Genomic DNA, 16,490 nt, shown 5'->3' on the forward strand with positions numbered 1-16,490 from the left:
CTTCCATAACCTTAAAGACCTCTATCAGGTCATCCTCAGTCTTTTCTTTCCTGGAGAAAAGAGCACCAGCCTGTTCAATCATTCCTGATAATTATAACCTCTCAGTTTTGGTATCACCCTGGTAATTTTTTTGATACCTTTTTCCAATGCCTCTATATGCTTTTTTACAACATAGAGACCGGAACTGCTCACTGTACTCCAAGTATAGTCAACCAAAGTTCTATACAAGTTTAGCATAACTTCTGTGCTTTTCAATTCTGTCCCACTAGAAATAAACTCCAGTGCTTTGTTTTTTTTTATGGCCTTATTAACCAGCGTTGCTACTTTTAGTGATTTGTGTACCTGTGCCCCCAGATTCTTCTGTTCCTCTACCCCATTTATACTCTTATTTTCTAAGAACTGTGCAGCCTCTTTATTCTTCCTAACAAAATGTTTCACCTCACGCTTATCTATATTGAAATTATTACACCTCCATTCTGCAAGTTTATTAATATCTTCCTGTATTTTGTTACAGTTCTCCTCTATATTAATTACACTCCCAGTTTGGTTCATCTGCAAATTTTGAAATTCTCCTTCTGATTCAAAAATCCAATTCATTTCAGTAAGCAGTCCTTGTAGAAATGCAGCAAGACCTGGACAATATCCAGGCTTGGGCTGATAAGTAACAAGTAACATTCACGCCACACAAGTGCCAGGTGTTATAAGAGTTTTGTTTTTGTATTGAAAGCTTAGGATTCTGTGCGCTTTTATAACTGAGGAAAGGATTTTTCTCTGTGGACGTTGCTGAAACTTGGTTCGTTTGAACTGTGTGCATTACACAGACTGCAAAGCACCTGTTTCTAAACAGCAGGGGAATGACAGGTCAAGATTTACAATTGTCATGTGATTTGATTGTTGAAGTTAGTTTCACTTTTGGATTGTGATAAGACCAGTGAGTTGAACAAGGAGCAGGTAGTTTGAAATCTGGCTGTGACCTGCCTGGAAACCGGAGAAAAAGACCTCTCTCTGTAAAGGAAGACTTGCATCTCTTGAAAGGAAATCCTGCATTTTGAAATGTGGCTGTGATCTGCCTGGAGAGAGAAAAAAGACCCAGGAAAAAAGAGTTACTTCTCTCTGTAGAAGAAAACTGATTTTCAGAGAAGAAACCCCTGTATGTCAGAGGTAGAAGATTCCTATTGCCTCCAGTCTTTGAAGAATCCCTGCCTCAAGTGGTTCCTGTTTTGGGAAACGCTGGAACCTGCAGAAAGCTGTGTTGCTGCTGCGAGTCCTGAGCAGACTGGTTGCTGCACCCCTGTTGAAAGACCTGTGTGACCCTGCTGCAGACAAATTGCCTTGAATGCCTACCCATCACAAACTGTTCATCAACCTCGCCTGGAGAGACTTTGGGTGGCATCTGACTATTCGACTCGGAGACACTTCACTGTACTGAAAACATCCTATCAGAAAGTGATAAACTCAATCATTTTAATGTTCCCTTTTTATTCCTAGGAAACAGCTGTAAACCAAAAAATCCCTTTTCCCTGGTTAACCAGTTCTTGAATATATGTGTTTGTGTGTGTGTGAGTGTTGAGAAGGATAAGGATTTTTATATATATATAGATTTATCTCATTTTATAGTTGACACCTATTATTTCTTTTCTAATAAATAGTTAATGTTATTGTTGTTTAAAGAAAACTGGTTTGGTGTGGTTTATTTTGGGGGACAAATAAAGTGTTTAATATGGATGTTCTTTGGTAGGTGGAAAACTTTATTGATATGCTGTGACCTGTGGAGTAGTGGGACTGAATTAACAGTGCATTTTTCCCGCCTTGTTCGTAACACAGGCAATGATTATCTCACACAAAAGAGAATCTAACCATCTTCGTGGACATTCAATAGCATTACAATTGCTGAATCCCCCACTATCAACATCCTGGGTGTTAGCATTGATCAGAAACTGAACTGGAATAGCCATATAAATACCATGGCTATGAGAGCAGGTCAAAGGCGAGGAATCCTGCGGAGTAACTCAACCTCCTGATTCCCCAATGCCTGTCCACCATCGACAAGGCACACGTTTATTTATTCATTCATGGGATGTGGGTGTCGCTGGCTAGGCCAGCATTTATTGGCCATTCCTATTTGCCGCTGAGAAGGTGGTGGTGAGCTGCCTTCTTGAACCGCTGCAGTCCATGCGGGGTCGGTACACCAACAGTGCTGTTAGGAAGGAAGTTCCAGGATATTGACCCAGCGGCAGTGAAGGAACGACGTATGGCTTGGAGGGCAACTTGCAGGTAGTGGTGTTCCCATGCATCTGCTACCCTTGTCCTTCTAGTTGGTAGAGGTCACGGGTTTGGAAGGTGCTGTCTAAGGAGCCTTGGTGTGTTGCTGTAGTGCATCTTGTAGATGGTACACACTGCTGCCACTGTGCATTGGTGGTGGAGGGAGTGAATGTTTGTGGATAAGGTGCCAATCAAGCGGGCTGCTTTGTCCTGGATGGTGTCGAGCTTCTTGAGTGTTGTTGGAGCTGCACCCATCCAGGCAAGTGGAGAGTATTCCATCACACTACTGACTTGTGCCTTGTGGATGGTTGACAGGCTTTGGGGAGTAAGGAGGTGAGTTACCCGCTGCAAGACTCCTAGCTTCTGACCTCCTCTTGTAGCCACAGTATTTATATGGCTACTCTAGTTCAGTTTCTGGTCAATGGTAACCTTTAGGATGTCGACAGTGGGGGATTCAGCGAGCATAATGCCATTGAACGTCAAGGGGCAATGGTTAGATTCTCCCTTGTTGCAGATGGTCATTGCCTGGCACCTGTGTAGCAAACATGTTACTTACTACTCATCAGCCCAAGCCTGGATATTGTCCAGGTCTTGCTGAATTTCTACATGGACTGCTTCAGTATCTGAGGAGTAGTGGATGGTGCTGAACATTGTGCAATCATCAGTGAACATCCCCACTTCTGACCTTATGATGGAGTGAAAGTCATTGATGAAGCAGCTGAATGATGGTTGGGCCTATGACACTACCCTGAGGAACACCTGCAGTGATGTCCTGGGACTAAGATGATTGACCTCCAATGACCACAACCATCTTCCTTTGTACTAGGTATGGCTCCAACCAGTGGAGAGTTTCCCCACCCCCGATTTCCATTGACTCCAGTTTTGCTAGGGCCCCTTGATGCCATACTCGGTCAAATGCTGCCTTGATATCAAGGGGAGTCACTCTCACCTCACTTCTGGAGTTCAGCTCTGTTGTCCATGTTTGGACCAAGGCTGTAATGAGGTCAGGAGCTGAGTGGTCCTGGCAAAACCCAAACTGAGCATCACTGAGCAGGTTATTGCTACGCAAGTACTGCTTGATAGCACTGTCAATGACGCCGTCCATCACTTTACTGAAAATTGAGAGTATACTGATAGGGTGGTAATTGGCCAGGTTGGATTTATCCTAATTTTTGTGTACAGGACATACTTGGGCAATTTTCCACATTGCCGGGTAAATGCCAGTGTTGCAGCTGTACTGGAGCAGCTTGGCTAGGGGCGCAGCTAGTTCTGGAGCACAGGTCTTCAGTACTATTGCCGAAATGTTGTCAGGGCTCATAGCCTTTGCAGTATCCAGTGCCTTCAGTCGTTTCTTGATATCACGTGGAGTGAATCGAATTGGCTGACGACTGGCATCTGTGATGCTGGAGACTTCAGGAGAAGGCCGAGATGGATCATTCACCTGGCACATCTAGTTGAAGATTGACGGGAGTGTGATGGATTATCCTCCACTTGCCTGGATGGGTGCAGCTCCAACAACACTCAAGAAACTCTACACCATCCAGGACAAAACATCCCGCTTGATTGGAACCCATCCACCACCTTCAACATTCACTCCCTCCACCACCGACGCACAGTGGCAGCAGTGTGTACCATCTACAAGATGCACTGCAGCAATGCACCAAGGCTCCTTTGACAGCACCTTCCAAACCCGCGACCTCTACCAACTAGAAGGACAGGGGCAGTAGATGCATGGGAACACCACCACCTGCAAGTTCCCCTCCAAGTCACACACCATCCTGACTTGGAACAATATCGCTGTTCCTTCAGTGTCCCTGGACAAAATCCTGGAACTCCCTTCCTAACAGCACTGTGGGTATACTTACCCCACATGGATTGCAGCAGTTCAAGAAGGCGGCTCAGCACCACCTTCTCATGGGCAACTAGGGATGGGCAATAAATGCTGGCCCGGCCAGCTCCACATCCCATGAATAAATTAAAAAAAAAATAGTGAACAACTGTGGTCCTGGCACCAATCCCTGTGGAATACCACTTCCCACCTTTTGCTAATCTGAGTAACGACCATTATAGGCAGAATTGAGAGAGAACTGAAACCCCAGTTCATTTCCCTTTACTGTCCATAATCAGTGTGTTTTTGACAAGGGAAATGTGTGTTTGTTTCTCAACTTCTGCGCGTGTGGTCAATTTGAATAACCAGCAGCACGCTTTTTGTGGGTTTAAATAAAGAGGATTATTTTTACTCACGTTCACCCTCAAAGACTAATGCTACGTCTCACTCACTCACTCACTCACTCACTCACTCACTCACTCACTCACTCACTCACTCACTCACACACACACACACACACACACACACACACACACACACACACACACACACACACACACACACACACACACGAGAAAGAAAGCCATTAAAAGGATAGTGTACTTTAACAAATTGCCAACAAAGGAATAGTTCAGAGGTCATGTGATTTGGCTTGCCTTGCGGAAAAGGCGCGTGTTGCAGAACTGGTGAAGAAGGTGTTTTCACTCCTGTTAGTTAGGCAGATAGTTAGGTGGATTCGATATCCTGAGTCGTATATCAAAGATGTTGCAGGATTCTGTCGAAGAGGTGGATTTTCAGCAGGTCATGAAGCTAGTTGCTTGTCGTCTCATCACTAGGAGTGGGTTTTCTATACTGTTCTCTTGAAAAGGAATAGGTTCGGAGACCTTGAGATGTTTCAGCCTTCAGTTTTTAAAGCATGATGGTACTCCCTTGTCTGCTGCTTTTTCTGTAGTCTGTATTTTTAAAGATTTTTTAAAAAGGAGACCAAGTTATGAATAGGACATGCCTGTGCTGGGCATAAAATAACCTTTAACCTCTACCTCTAGCTTCTGAATTCTGCCTTGCTTTCCATTCTGGGACTTGTCTCTTGATTCCACGTGCTTTGACTTTTATTGTAAGGCTGCTAGGTGGTGTCCTATTAAAGGCTAGGGTATCCTTGTGGGGTAGTCCAAAACATGGGGTCATAAACATAAGATAGTCACTATTAAAAACAATAAAGAATTCAGGAGAAAGTTCTTTACCCAGAGAGTGGTTAGAATGTGGAACTTGCTACCACAGCGAATGGTTCAGACAAATGGTATTGATGCATTTAAGGGGAAGGGAATAGAAGATTATGCTGATGGGGGTAGTTGAAGTAGGGTGGGAGGAGGTTCTTGTGGAGCATAAACACCAACACAGACTAGTTGGGCTGAATGGCCTGTTTCTCTGCAACAAACTCTATGTAGTACTTTACTTCCAGGCAATCAGCTAGTTTCCCTGAGAAACTAACTTTTAAAACTCTTTAAATTTATTTTTGTTCCTTCCTCGTGAATTCCACTGTCCATATAGAGTTGGGAGCAAGCTATAAGAATAAAGTACAATTTTAAGTTTGTTTGGGAAGAGTTTACTGATGAATGGCTGCAGCCATGGATTCAATCAGTGTGACGGCTAATTAAGTGGGCTTTGACCTTTAAAGCTTTGAATAGTATTGGGTGAATTCAGTGTGAATAAACAGCCCTAATCAGAGAAGGAAGCTGAAGATGGAAAGGCAGCATGAAAAATGTGAGCAGTGGTTTACAGGAAATTTGTTATGATTGAATCATCTAAATAAAAAATAAAAAGAGGCAAAATGCTGGAAATCTGAAACTAAACCAGAGAATAGTGGAAATGCTCGGCAGGTATTGGGGATAATTTTAATCTATCTCTCCCTTCAAGAAGCTGGTGATATCGGGTACAGCATTGGTTTCACACCCTGTCCGATTTTACACTCCACTGTGGGGTATAATATGTCATTCCTGTTGTATTGTGCAATGAGGAACATTGTGAATGTGAGTCATGATGTAAATTGTGATTGGTTTTAAACATCAGCATTTTAAGAATAACTCGAGCATGATCATTTTTCTGACTTGCCGACTTCCCTTACCTACTTTGTTCCAACATGCCAGAGGCTGTTCACCTTGGACACCTGCTGCGGATATGGGTACGGCCTGCGCGAGACTTACACCATCTCCCACGGAAACAATTGTGAGAATTTCAAACCACACCATGCTGGGATCTCAAAATCTAATGTAAAACATAACAATTCACAATGTTCCTTCATCTTGTATAAAGAAACAATCTGCCTGACATGTTCCTCTGTTGAAAGTTCCTGTTTGATTGGCCCTCCAATGTATCTGATGTCTGTGCTGGTATCCTGAATAACTATTTTTGTTATCACTCAGATCTCCTATGCCCTGGACGACTGTGTCCAAAGTAGGATCTTAGTGCCTGGCCTCAAAAGGGAAACTCAAAGGAAAATGGCTGTTTCCTGTCCTTGATCTGGAAGATGATAATCACCATCCTCCCAGTCTACAGCAGCTCTCTCAGCCTACAGCAGTTACTAAGAATTCAGCACCAATCTATCCATGCCTAGCACCCTACCATGAAGTAGGTGGCACAATCCATCTCCTCCTAGCAGACTAGTTCCTTATGACCTTCTATCTGGGCAACACTTTTACCCATGCAGTTAGGTCTCTCCACTGCTCATTGCCTTGAGTGCTGGCTCAGTACAATGCTTTCTCCACACCCCAAACATGCCTGCTTTGGGTGTGCTGAAGAGTACAGTCTATCAGTTATTTGTAAACCAGAGATACCCTTTCAATCATCACTGCTGATTTTTTTGAAACAATACTTTAGAATTATTGGATAAATTTACACCACGTGATGGAAATGAAAATTGGGTGGGGTGCGAAACATGCGCCTGAACTGCCACCTCAGTTGTTATTTACTTATTGATAATCCCATTGATCCCACTTGGCTTCTTGAATGACCCTCAAGGCCTTTCAAAATTCATAATCTAATTTGCTGTAGCTCTCAAGTGATTTGAAGAGACTTCATACTTCAGTTTAAAGAGCCTCTTCTTTCCATTGTAAATATAAACAATGCTCTCAGATGCCTTGAAATTTAATGGCGCACCACCAGTTTCTCAGGCATAAAATGGGTGCCTAAACATCTAAAAGGCATGCCAGAAGTGCTGCCCGCCATATTGTTAATGGCAGAAAAAGCAGCGTCCAGGGCCCACGTCTGAAACAGGCCTTAGGTCCTTTGCATAATGAATGCAGAATTCAAATGTAAGGATGATCGATGGAATGGTGAACTAGCACCTTCAACTCATTGAGGCCTACAGATAGGGAACCTTTCAGCCCATCATATCTGTTGCTGACTCTTTGCTGGAACAATCCCAAATTAACAAGTCTGTAAGAATTGCCCTGTAGATTCCTCTGCTTTAAATATTTTTCCATATTTGGTAAGTGTTATGAAATGAGAAAGGAACTGTTACTCTACTGGGAGTCTATTGCAGATCAGTGAATGGAATGGAGATAGATATGTAGATATGATCAGATATAACAGCAAAGCAATAATGAGTGACTTTAATTATCCAAAGCTAAACTGGGGTAACTGAGGGGCTGAGGGCAGGACTTGAGTCACTTATGATGATGGCAAACAACCTAGTGATGCTCAACATGTGGGCACTGAGGAGTAGCACCTGAAATAGGTATTAGGCTGTTGCTGGCCCCATGTAGAGAGTCAATACAGTTAGTATAAAGATGACAACAAAAGGATGTAGATGTTTTGGAGAGGGTGCAGAGGAGGTTCACCGGGATGTTGCCTGGTATGGAGGGCGCTAGCTATGGAGAGAGGTTGAGTAGATTAGGATTATTTTCATTAGAAAGACGGAGGTTGAGGGGGGACCTGATTGAGGTGTACAAAATCATGAGAGGTATAGACAGGGTGGATGGCAAGAAGCTTTTTCCCAGAGTGGGGGATTCAATTACAAGGGGTCACGAGTTCAAAGTGAGAGGGGAAATGTTTAGGGGGGGATATGCGTGGAAAGTTCTTTACGCAGAGGGTGGTGGGTGCCTGGAACGCGTTGCCAGCGGAGGTGGTAGACGCGGGCACGATAGCGTCTTTTAAGATGTATCTTGACAGATACATGAATGGGCAGGAAGCAAAGAGATACAGACCCTTAGAAAATAGGCGACAGGTTTAGATAGAGGATCTGGATCGGCGCAGGCTTGGAGGGCCGAAGGGCCTGTTCCTGTGCTGTAATTTTCTTTCTTTCTTTCTTTGACAATGAGCCCTGGCCCCACGTTTCATGTTCTGGCTTTGGAGATAAGTGACCAATTCAGTTAAAGATCATACTGAGAATGACCGTATGATAAAGAGAAAATGGATCACGATGGCATTAATAAGAAAATCTGCTGGTATCCTGAATGTTCTTTGTATCAAACTGAATGATGTCCTGCTCCATCTCTGAAGCTGCATTGTCAGCAGGGAAGTAACCATTTCCTGATTCATTTAGTCAGAAAATGTGTTGTGCAATGGTTGTTGTTACATATCCATAAATATAAAATGCATATGGATGAATCATTGGTCAGCATATCCCTTTTCCTTGCTTAGTCAGACTATATCTCACCCACAGTCCTCTAACCAAAGACCCTGCTCCTTGTATTGTCTGATGTTCTAAAGTACTTTTTTTCTCCCGCACATTAGTCTCGTGAAGTGACAGTATAACTTATATTCACCCAACTTGTGACTTGACTCGAATAACTTCACATGAATCAGTGAGCACAGGGAGATTTAGTGGCCTGTTCCTCTTTAGTCCTGACTGAAAGAGGTAGTGGGAGGTAGAGATTACAATAAGAAATCTTCGCAGAGGCGCAGAAAGAAGAGCTGAATGTGAGTTGATGCTGAGTGAGGCTGCTATTTATCTGTAACGCTGTGGGTTTTAGTTAATCACACAGCCTGTAAATTATCTGTGTATTTCATTTGCTCTACTGTGAGGTGACCTGAACATTCGATTTTCTTTTCCCTTCTTTCGGCTGTTTTGAGCACTGTAGATGCTTCCAATTCATTTGGTTATTTACAATGAGTGACCACTAAAGCTTGTTTAGTAACAGTAAGGTGAGAGATCACAGCACTTATTGTCTCAATGACACCCAGACAGTAAGGACATTTCTAGGAGTCCAACTCATTTAGAGCTTATTCTTTAAAGTTTAAATTTGATTATTGAAACCTTTTGGAATTTGATGCTTCACTGATTTAGCAAATGAACCAGGGGAAATGTGCAGACAATTTTAATTACACAGTGAGTTGTTATGACCTGGAATGCACTGCCTGAAAGGCTGGCGGAAGCAGATTCAATATAGCTTTCAAAAAATAATTGGATATAAATTTGAAAAGGAAAAAAAAATTCAGCACAATTGGGAAAAGAGCTGGAGAGTGGGATTAATTGAAAACCTTTTCAAAGGTCCAGGCAGCATGTCCCGAATGGCTGCTTTCTCTGCCATATGATTCTATGATTCTATGGTGCAGGGTCTTGGTTTTGAAATGTGTTGGTTGCTTAACATTTTTAGATGAATAATGTGTTATGTTGTGTGTTGCATGCTCACTGTAAGATTGCCAGCAGTAGAGGTAACAAAGCTTTTTTTTTTCTCGCACCTTTTTCTACAGCTTAATTGGGGCTTCAGTGAATTAGTCATGAATGGTGATTCTGAAAGTCAGGAATCTTCACGCGTTCCAGACTGGAAGGAGTTTTGCAAGGTGCAGGCACGAGCTGCTGCGACTGAATTTGCCCAGAACTTCCGGATATTTATAAGTGAAAATCCCCATTATGAGTATCCGGGAATAGAGACCACTTTTTCACAACACTTTGCTTCCCATTTTGTGGAGTACTTTGCTTTGGAGGTGAACAGGCCATATCTGTCAGGCTCCCCGAACAAATATAACATTGCCCCATTCTCAAACATCCAGAATTGTCAGCTGCCTTATGGTAAAGAAATTCTCCAGAGAAAAGAGAACTCAGATTCCCTCGAGAATCTAGACAACACATCAAACCCGAGCAGGTACCTGAGACAGGCGGAGGTCTGGAACATGTCCAAGTTTGGCCATTCCCGGAGCTCAGAGGATGTTTCTGTCAGTGCTTCTGGCAGACCAAAGTTTAAGAAAGGGTTTTCTCTGCGGAACATGAGCATGTGCATGGTTGATGGGATGAAAGAAATGCTACAATGGAGGTCCTCAGCAGAACCGCTACTGGATGCTGGGCAGGGCAGGAGGCCCGAGGGAGACGACTCCTCCGGGAATAAACTGGAAAGCGAGGTCCGTGACAAATGGAGCCACAAACTCGAACGTTTACGTTTAACAAGGACATCATCTGCTAAAGTCGAACTACTGGACATCCAAAGGGAAGGCACGTTGAGGTACATGGTGGCTGATGACACTAACTGTGTGAGCAGTACACAGTGGCAGAAGTGTCGACTGTTGCTACGAAAAGCTGTGAGACTGGAAGGAGAACGATTCCTCCTGGAATTTTATGTACCACCGAAGGTAAGATCATAAACTCTTCATATCAGAACCCTGGCAGTGCAGGAATAAGATGGAGACTACTGCTCCATGTTAAGGGTACTTCACCAAAACAATACTGGGGATTAAAGGGTTAAATTATGAGGACAGGACATAAACTTGGTTTGTATTCTCTTGAGCCCAGAAGGTTAGGGCTTGATCTGATCGAGGTATTTAAAATGATGAAGGGGTTTGATGGGGTAGATTTCCTCTGGTGAGGGAAACTATCTTTCAATTAGAGCTGGCCATTTAGCAGTGAAATCAGGAAGCACTTTTTCACATGAAGTATAATAGAAACCGATTCTCACTCTCAATGATATGGATGCTGGAGATCAATTACAATTTTCAAGACTGAGATCACTAGAATTTTGAGGTAAGAGTATTGAGGGATATGGAACAAAGGCAGGTAGATGGAGTTGAGGTACAGATCAGCCATGATCTAATTGCATGGTGGAATAGGCTCGAAGGGCTGAATGGCCTCCTCCTGTTCCTGTGCCATGAGTGGTTTGGACAGTTATTTGTGGATTATTATTGATTTACATCCAGGTTTCCTTCGTCAAAGTGCCTTTTTGAAATATGCAGTCAAATATGAAAGGACAAATCTGGCCATAAGGATAAAGGGTGTGCAAATGGAAACATTTTTGGGACATTGGGGATGCTATCCTGAGATTAGAATGAAGGTATGTTGTTGGGACAAAATAGAGGGAGCTTTATTCTGGATTGGGGGTTGTTCACAATAAATTGTTTTCAGTCTCATTTCTCTACTGTTTTGGGCTATGAGATGATTGGCGGCCGGGAAAGGAGCAGGCTTCCACTTTTGACTGGATTCTGCTTCTATTGGTGTATAAGAGAAGGAGCAGGGTGAACACCCACCCTTGTGATTCTATTGGTAACCTATTGCTTCTTCCTGCCCCTTGCCCTTATTTAAATGTGATGGAGCTAACTGCTTAGAAACATCCCCTGGAAAAACTGCTCTGAATATTATCCTTATGACACACTAAGACAAGGAGTTAGATTGTAAGTGTGATGGGACAAGGATATGTCATAGCTTTCCAGTGCATTCTGCAGCAATGGGTGATTTAGAAATCATTATAGGGGATTTTTGGTACTGAGCCTTGCAGGAAATTTTACATTTGGAAAGTCTTACTTGTGTATTTCCCAGTATTCTGGTCCCTCCTGTAATTCTGTTGTTGAAGTAGTTTTCAGGAATTTAGGAACGTGGGAATCTAAGAACAGGAGAAGGTGATTTAGCCCCTTAAACCTGCTCCGTCATTCAATGAGTTCGTGGCTGATCTGCGACTTAACTCCATATACCCACCTTTGTCCCATATCCCTTAATAACTTTGGTTAACAAAAATCTATCAATCTCAGATTTAAAATTAACAATTGATCTGGCATCAATTGCCATTTGTGGAAGAGAATTCCAAACTTCTACCATCCTTTGCATGTAGAAATGTTTCCTAATTTCACTTCTGAAAGATCTGGCTCTAATTTTTAGACTATGCCCCTGGTCCTAGATTTCCCATCAGCAGAAATAGTTTCTACTCTATCTGTTCCCTTTAATATCATGAAAACTTCGAGCAAATCACCCTTTCACCTTCGAAATCTCAGGGAATACATCCCTAATTTATCTAAACATTCCTTGTAATTTAACCCTTGGAATCCAAGGAATTATTCTGGTAAATCTACACTGCGCTCTCTCCAAGGCCAATATTCTTTCTAGGTGTGGTGCTCAAAACTGCTCACAATCACTCCAGGTGTGGTCTAAACAGGGCTTTGTATAACTGAAGCATGACTTCTACCCCCTTGTTTTCTAGTCCTCTAAATATAAAGGCCAGTATTCTGTGAGCCTTTTGATTATTTTCTGTCCAGTTCATGACATTTTAATCTATGTAGCTGGACCCCCAAGTTTCTTTCAATTTCCACTGTTCTGAGCTATTCAAAATTTTGAAAGTTCCTTGTTCTATCCTTTTTAGGTCCAAAGTAGATGACCTCACACTTGCCTACATTGAAATCCATTTGCCACAGTTTGTCCATTCATTTAATCTATCAATATCTCTGTAATTTTATGTTTCCATCTGCACTGCTTACAATGCCGCCTATCTTTGAACATCAGCAAATTTGGATTTGTGGCTTTCTATCCCATCATCTAAGTCATTAATAAATACGGTGAATATTTGAGGCTCCAACGCAGATCCCTGTGGGACACCGTTAGTCACGTCCTGCCAATTAGAGACCTGCCCATTATCGCTACTCTCTGTCCCCTGCCGTCAGCCAATTGCCTAACCAGGTCCTTTGCCTTCAATTCCACAAACGTCAAATTTAGCCAGTAGTCTCTTCTGAGTGGCTTCATCAAATGCCTTCTGGAAGTCTGTATAAATAACATCCATAGACATTCCCTGTCGTCTAGTTTTGTCACCTTCAAAAAAATTGAATCAGGTGTGTCAGGTATGACTGACTCTTTACAAATACAACTTTGCCTTTCTTTCACAATCTGAGATACATTTGTGTTGATTTGTGGACTGAAACTTTTACGAGACACACATTCTCAAAACGTTCAGAGATAAACTGAAGCTAGCTGTCCATGCTCCAGATCAACAGGCAGAGGACTCTCCGGACTCGGGTATGCTGACTTAACCGCTTTAAAGAAATCACTTTTATTTTTGCAAATTGCCAGAAATCTGAAACAAGAACAGGAAATGCTGGAAACATTGAATAGGTCAAGCAGCATCTGGAGAGAGCAGAGGAGTTAGTATTTCAGTTGTGGAGTCTTCATCAAAACTGGAGGATATTACAGCTCAACAGAATTTGCATAGGAACAGGACAAAGAGGAGGGAGTGGGGGCAGGATGATACTTTTATAGAGTCATAGAAACAGGCCCTTCGGCCCACCGTGTCCATGCCGACCATAATGCCTATCTATACTAATCCCACCTGCCTGCATTAATTCCATATCCCTCTATGCCTTGCTCATTCAAGTACCTGTCCAGATGCCTCTTAAATGTTGCTACTGTTCCTGCCTCTACCACCTCCTCAAGCAGTTCATTCCAGATACCCACAATTCTTTGTGTGAAAAATTTACCCCTTTGATCCCCTTTAAACCTCCTCCCTCTCACCTTAAATCTATGCCCTCTAGTTTTAGTCACCCCTACCATGGGAAACAGACTCTGGCTATCTACCCTATCTATGCCTCTCATAATTTTATATACCTCTATCATGTCCCCTCTCAGCCTCCTTCGCTACCGGGAAAACAGACCCAGCCTATACAATCTCTCTTTATAACTGAAGGCCTCCAAACCAGGCAACATCCTTGTGAATCTTTTCTGCACCCTCTCTAGCTTAATCACATCTTTTCTGTAGTGCGGCGACCAGAACTGTACACAGTACTCCAAATGCGGCCTAACCAACGTCATGTACAACTGTAACATGACGTCCCAACTCTTGTACACAATGCCTCGGCCGATGAAGGCAAGCATGCCATAAACCTTCTTCACCACCCTGTCCACCTGTGTTGCCCCTTTCAGGGAACTATGTACTTGCACCCCAAGGTCTCTCTGCTCAACAACACTCCCTAGTCCTTGTCCTGGACAAGTTCTTGCTCGGAGGTCAGCCTGGTTGATAGGCTTGGCTTGGCTTCCAGCCGGGTCAGGAGCCCCTCCGGAGCAGCGGTAGGTAGGTCCAATCTATGACCATGGGAGCTGTGTGGGGTGGGGGGGGGGGGGCTCAATCCCAGGGCTGGTGGGTCCAATTCCCAATCCTGAGGGTCTGATATAGGGTGTCTAATCCCCTGGGGGAGACCAATTCCTGACTCCAGGGGTCTTTGGATGTGGAGGGGGGAAGGACTCCTGCTCCTCCTGGCCCACAGGAAGTGCTGTAATTACACTTACCTTCTCCTCGAGCTGTTTTCACTTCACTTCAGCTGATGGGTTTCCTGAGGCCTAGGAAACCCAGCCACCCACTGTAAAACCTGTAAGGCAGGTTAAATCAGAGGCTGGCAACCTCATTAACATACGTCAGACACATGTGCACACAGACAGGCCACACAAACGACACAGACATACACGCACAGTCAGACACAGTGACACACACAGAGGCACTCACATGCAGACAGAAGGACACACACACACTCAGTCAGATGGACACAAGCACATAGACACACAGGCACACATATGCACACAGACACATGCACACAGACACATGCACACACAGACAGGCGCAAACTGTCATGGAACTGTAATTATTTTTCTCCTCGGATTAAAAACAGTGTATGCCTTTAAGACTCTGTTTGAAAACGGTGTGCCTTTAAGACTGAGCACAGGATGCCAGCTGCATCTGTTCCTAGGCCACAGCAGGAGAGAGAAAGGTAACATGGTATAATGTTTCGATTTGACTGTGTAAAACTGGCAAAAACTGGTCTGAATCAGTTTGTTTTGAGAGAGTCACCAGTGAAGCGTTATGAAGGAAAGAGCTGTCTATTCTCTCGCTACAAGGAGCTACAGACCAAGTTAATTGCCTAAAAAAGAAAAGTCTTTTTTTTTTAAGAGGCTATTTGGATCGCTGTAGGTAGCCAAACTCATTTCTTTACTTCCAAGCCAGGAAGTGTTTGCTCCAAGATTGAATCACTCTTGAATGATTGTTTGCTGGTATTCGAAGTAAAGTTTTGACTGAGAGACTGTCGGGTTTAAAATTCAAGTTGACCTATTGCTGTGTTCATCGTTGAAAGAACTGTTTGATGCCTACCACAGCCAAATGGCTATCAAGAACAGACTGTTTCATCAAATCTGTGTGGAGACTTCGAGTAGCATTTGATTATTTTCACATTAGAATACCTCACTCATTAGGAACATAACCCACAAAGACTTATTTATTTATTCTTAAGAAACAACTAATTTTTAAAAACATCATGTTTTAAAAGAAACCAGTTAACTGTGATTTTTGAATGTATATGTGTGAAAGGGGAGTTAGATTAAAATAAGAAGTTATAAGGTCTTTAGACATAGGTTTATCTTATTGGTGTTTAAGATTTAGTTTTTTCATAAACAGTTAATTTGCTGTTGGCTAAAGATACCTGGTTTGGTCTGTTTTATTCTGGGGGTTACTAGAGTGTTTAATTTGGCTGTTTTCTGGTTGTGTGGGAAAACTTTAATAATATGCTGCGTCCTGTGGAGTGATGGGACTGAATTGACAGTGCATTGCTCCTGCCTCGGTTATAACAACATACAGGCAGACACACACACAGGCATATATAGAGTCAGATGGACACAGAACACGCGCACACACACACACACACAGACATGCAGGCAACATGTGCACACAGAAAACAGACCACGTCTCCTCTCTCTCCCGCCCTCCTCTCTCTCTCTCTCTCTCTCCCGCCCTCCTCTCTCTCTCTCTCTCTCTCCCGCCCTCCTCTCTCTCTCTCTCTCTCCCGCCCTCCTCTCTCTCTCTCTCTCTCCCGCCCTCCTCTCTCTCTCTCTCTCTCCCGCCCTCCTCTCTCTCTCTCTCTCTCCCGCCCTCCTCTCTCTCTCTCTCTCTCCCGCCCTCCTCTCTCTCTCTCTCTCTCCCGCCCTCCTCTCTCTCTCTCTCCCGCCCTCCTCTCTCTCTCTCTCCCGCCCTCCTCTCTCTCTCTCTCCCGCCCTCCTCTCTCTCTCTCTCCCGCCCTCCTCTCTCTCTCTCCCGCCCTCCTCTCTCTCTCTCCCGCCCTCCTCTCTCTCTCTCCCGCCCTCCTCTCTCTCTCTCCCGCCCTCCTCTCTCTCTCTCCCGCCTTCCTCTCTCTCTCTCTCCCGCCCTCCTCTCTCTCTCTCTCCCGCCCTCCTCTCTCA

At 43.7% G+C, this 16,490-nt stretch overlaps 1 protein-coding gene across 5 annotated transcripts in view; it reads left to right on the forward strand.

Annotated features, from left to right (window-relative positions):
* Nucleotides 1–16,490, forward strand: part of LOC137346548 (SH2B adapter protein 2-like) — a 249,717-nt gene that overhangs the window by 51,101 nt on the left and 182,126 nt on the right. For 3 of the 5 annotated variants that reach the window (XM_068010038.1, XM_068010037.1, XM_068010034.1), the window contains exon 3: nt 9,782–10,654. In XM_068010038.1, coding sequence (XP_067866139.1) covers nt 9,809–10,654 — 846 coding nt within the window. In that variant the 5' untranslated portion in view covers nt 9,782–9,808. Of the gene's footprint in view, nt 1–6,644; nt 6,716–8,860; nt 9,008–9,781; nt 10,655–16,490 lie in introns of those variants that run through there. The other 2 variants (XM_068010036.1, XM_068010035.1) reach the window with 2 other exon arrangements.

Source organism: Heterodontus francisci, chromosome 30 (genome assembly GCF_036365525.1).
Source record: "Heterodontus francisci isolate sHetFra1 chromosome 30, sHetFra1.hap1, whole genome shotgun sequence".
Taxonomy (NCBI): Eukaryota; Metazoa; Chordata; class Chondrichthyes; order Heterodontiformes; family Heterodontidae; genus Heterodontus; species Heterodontus francisci.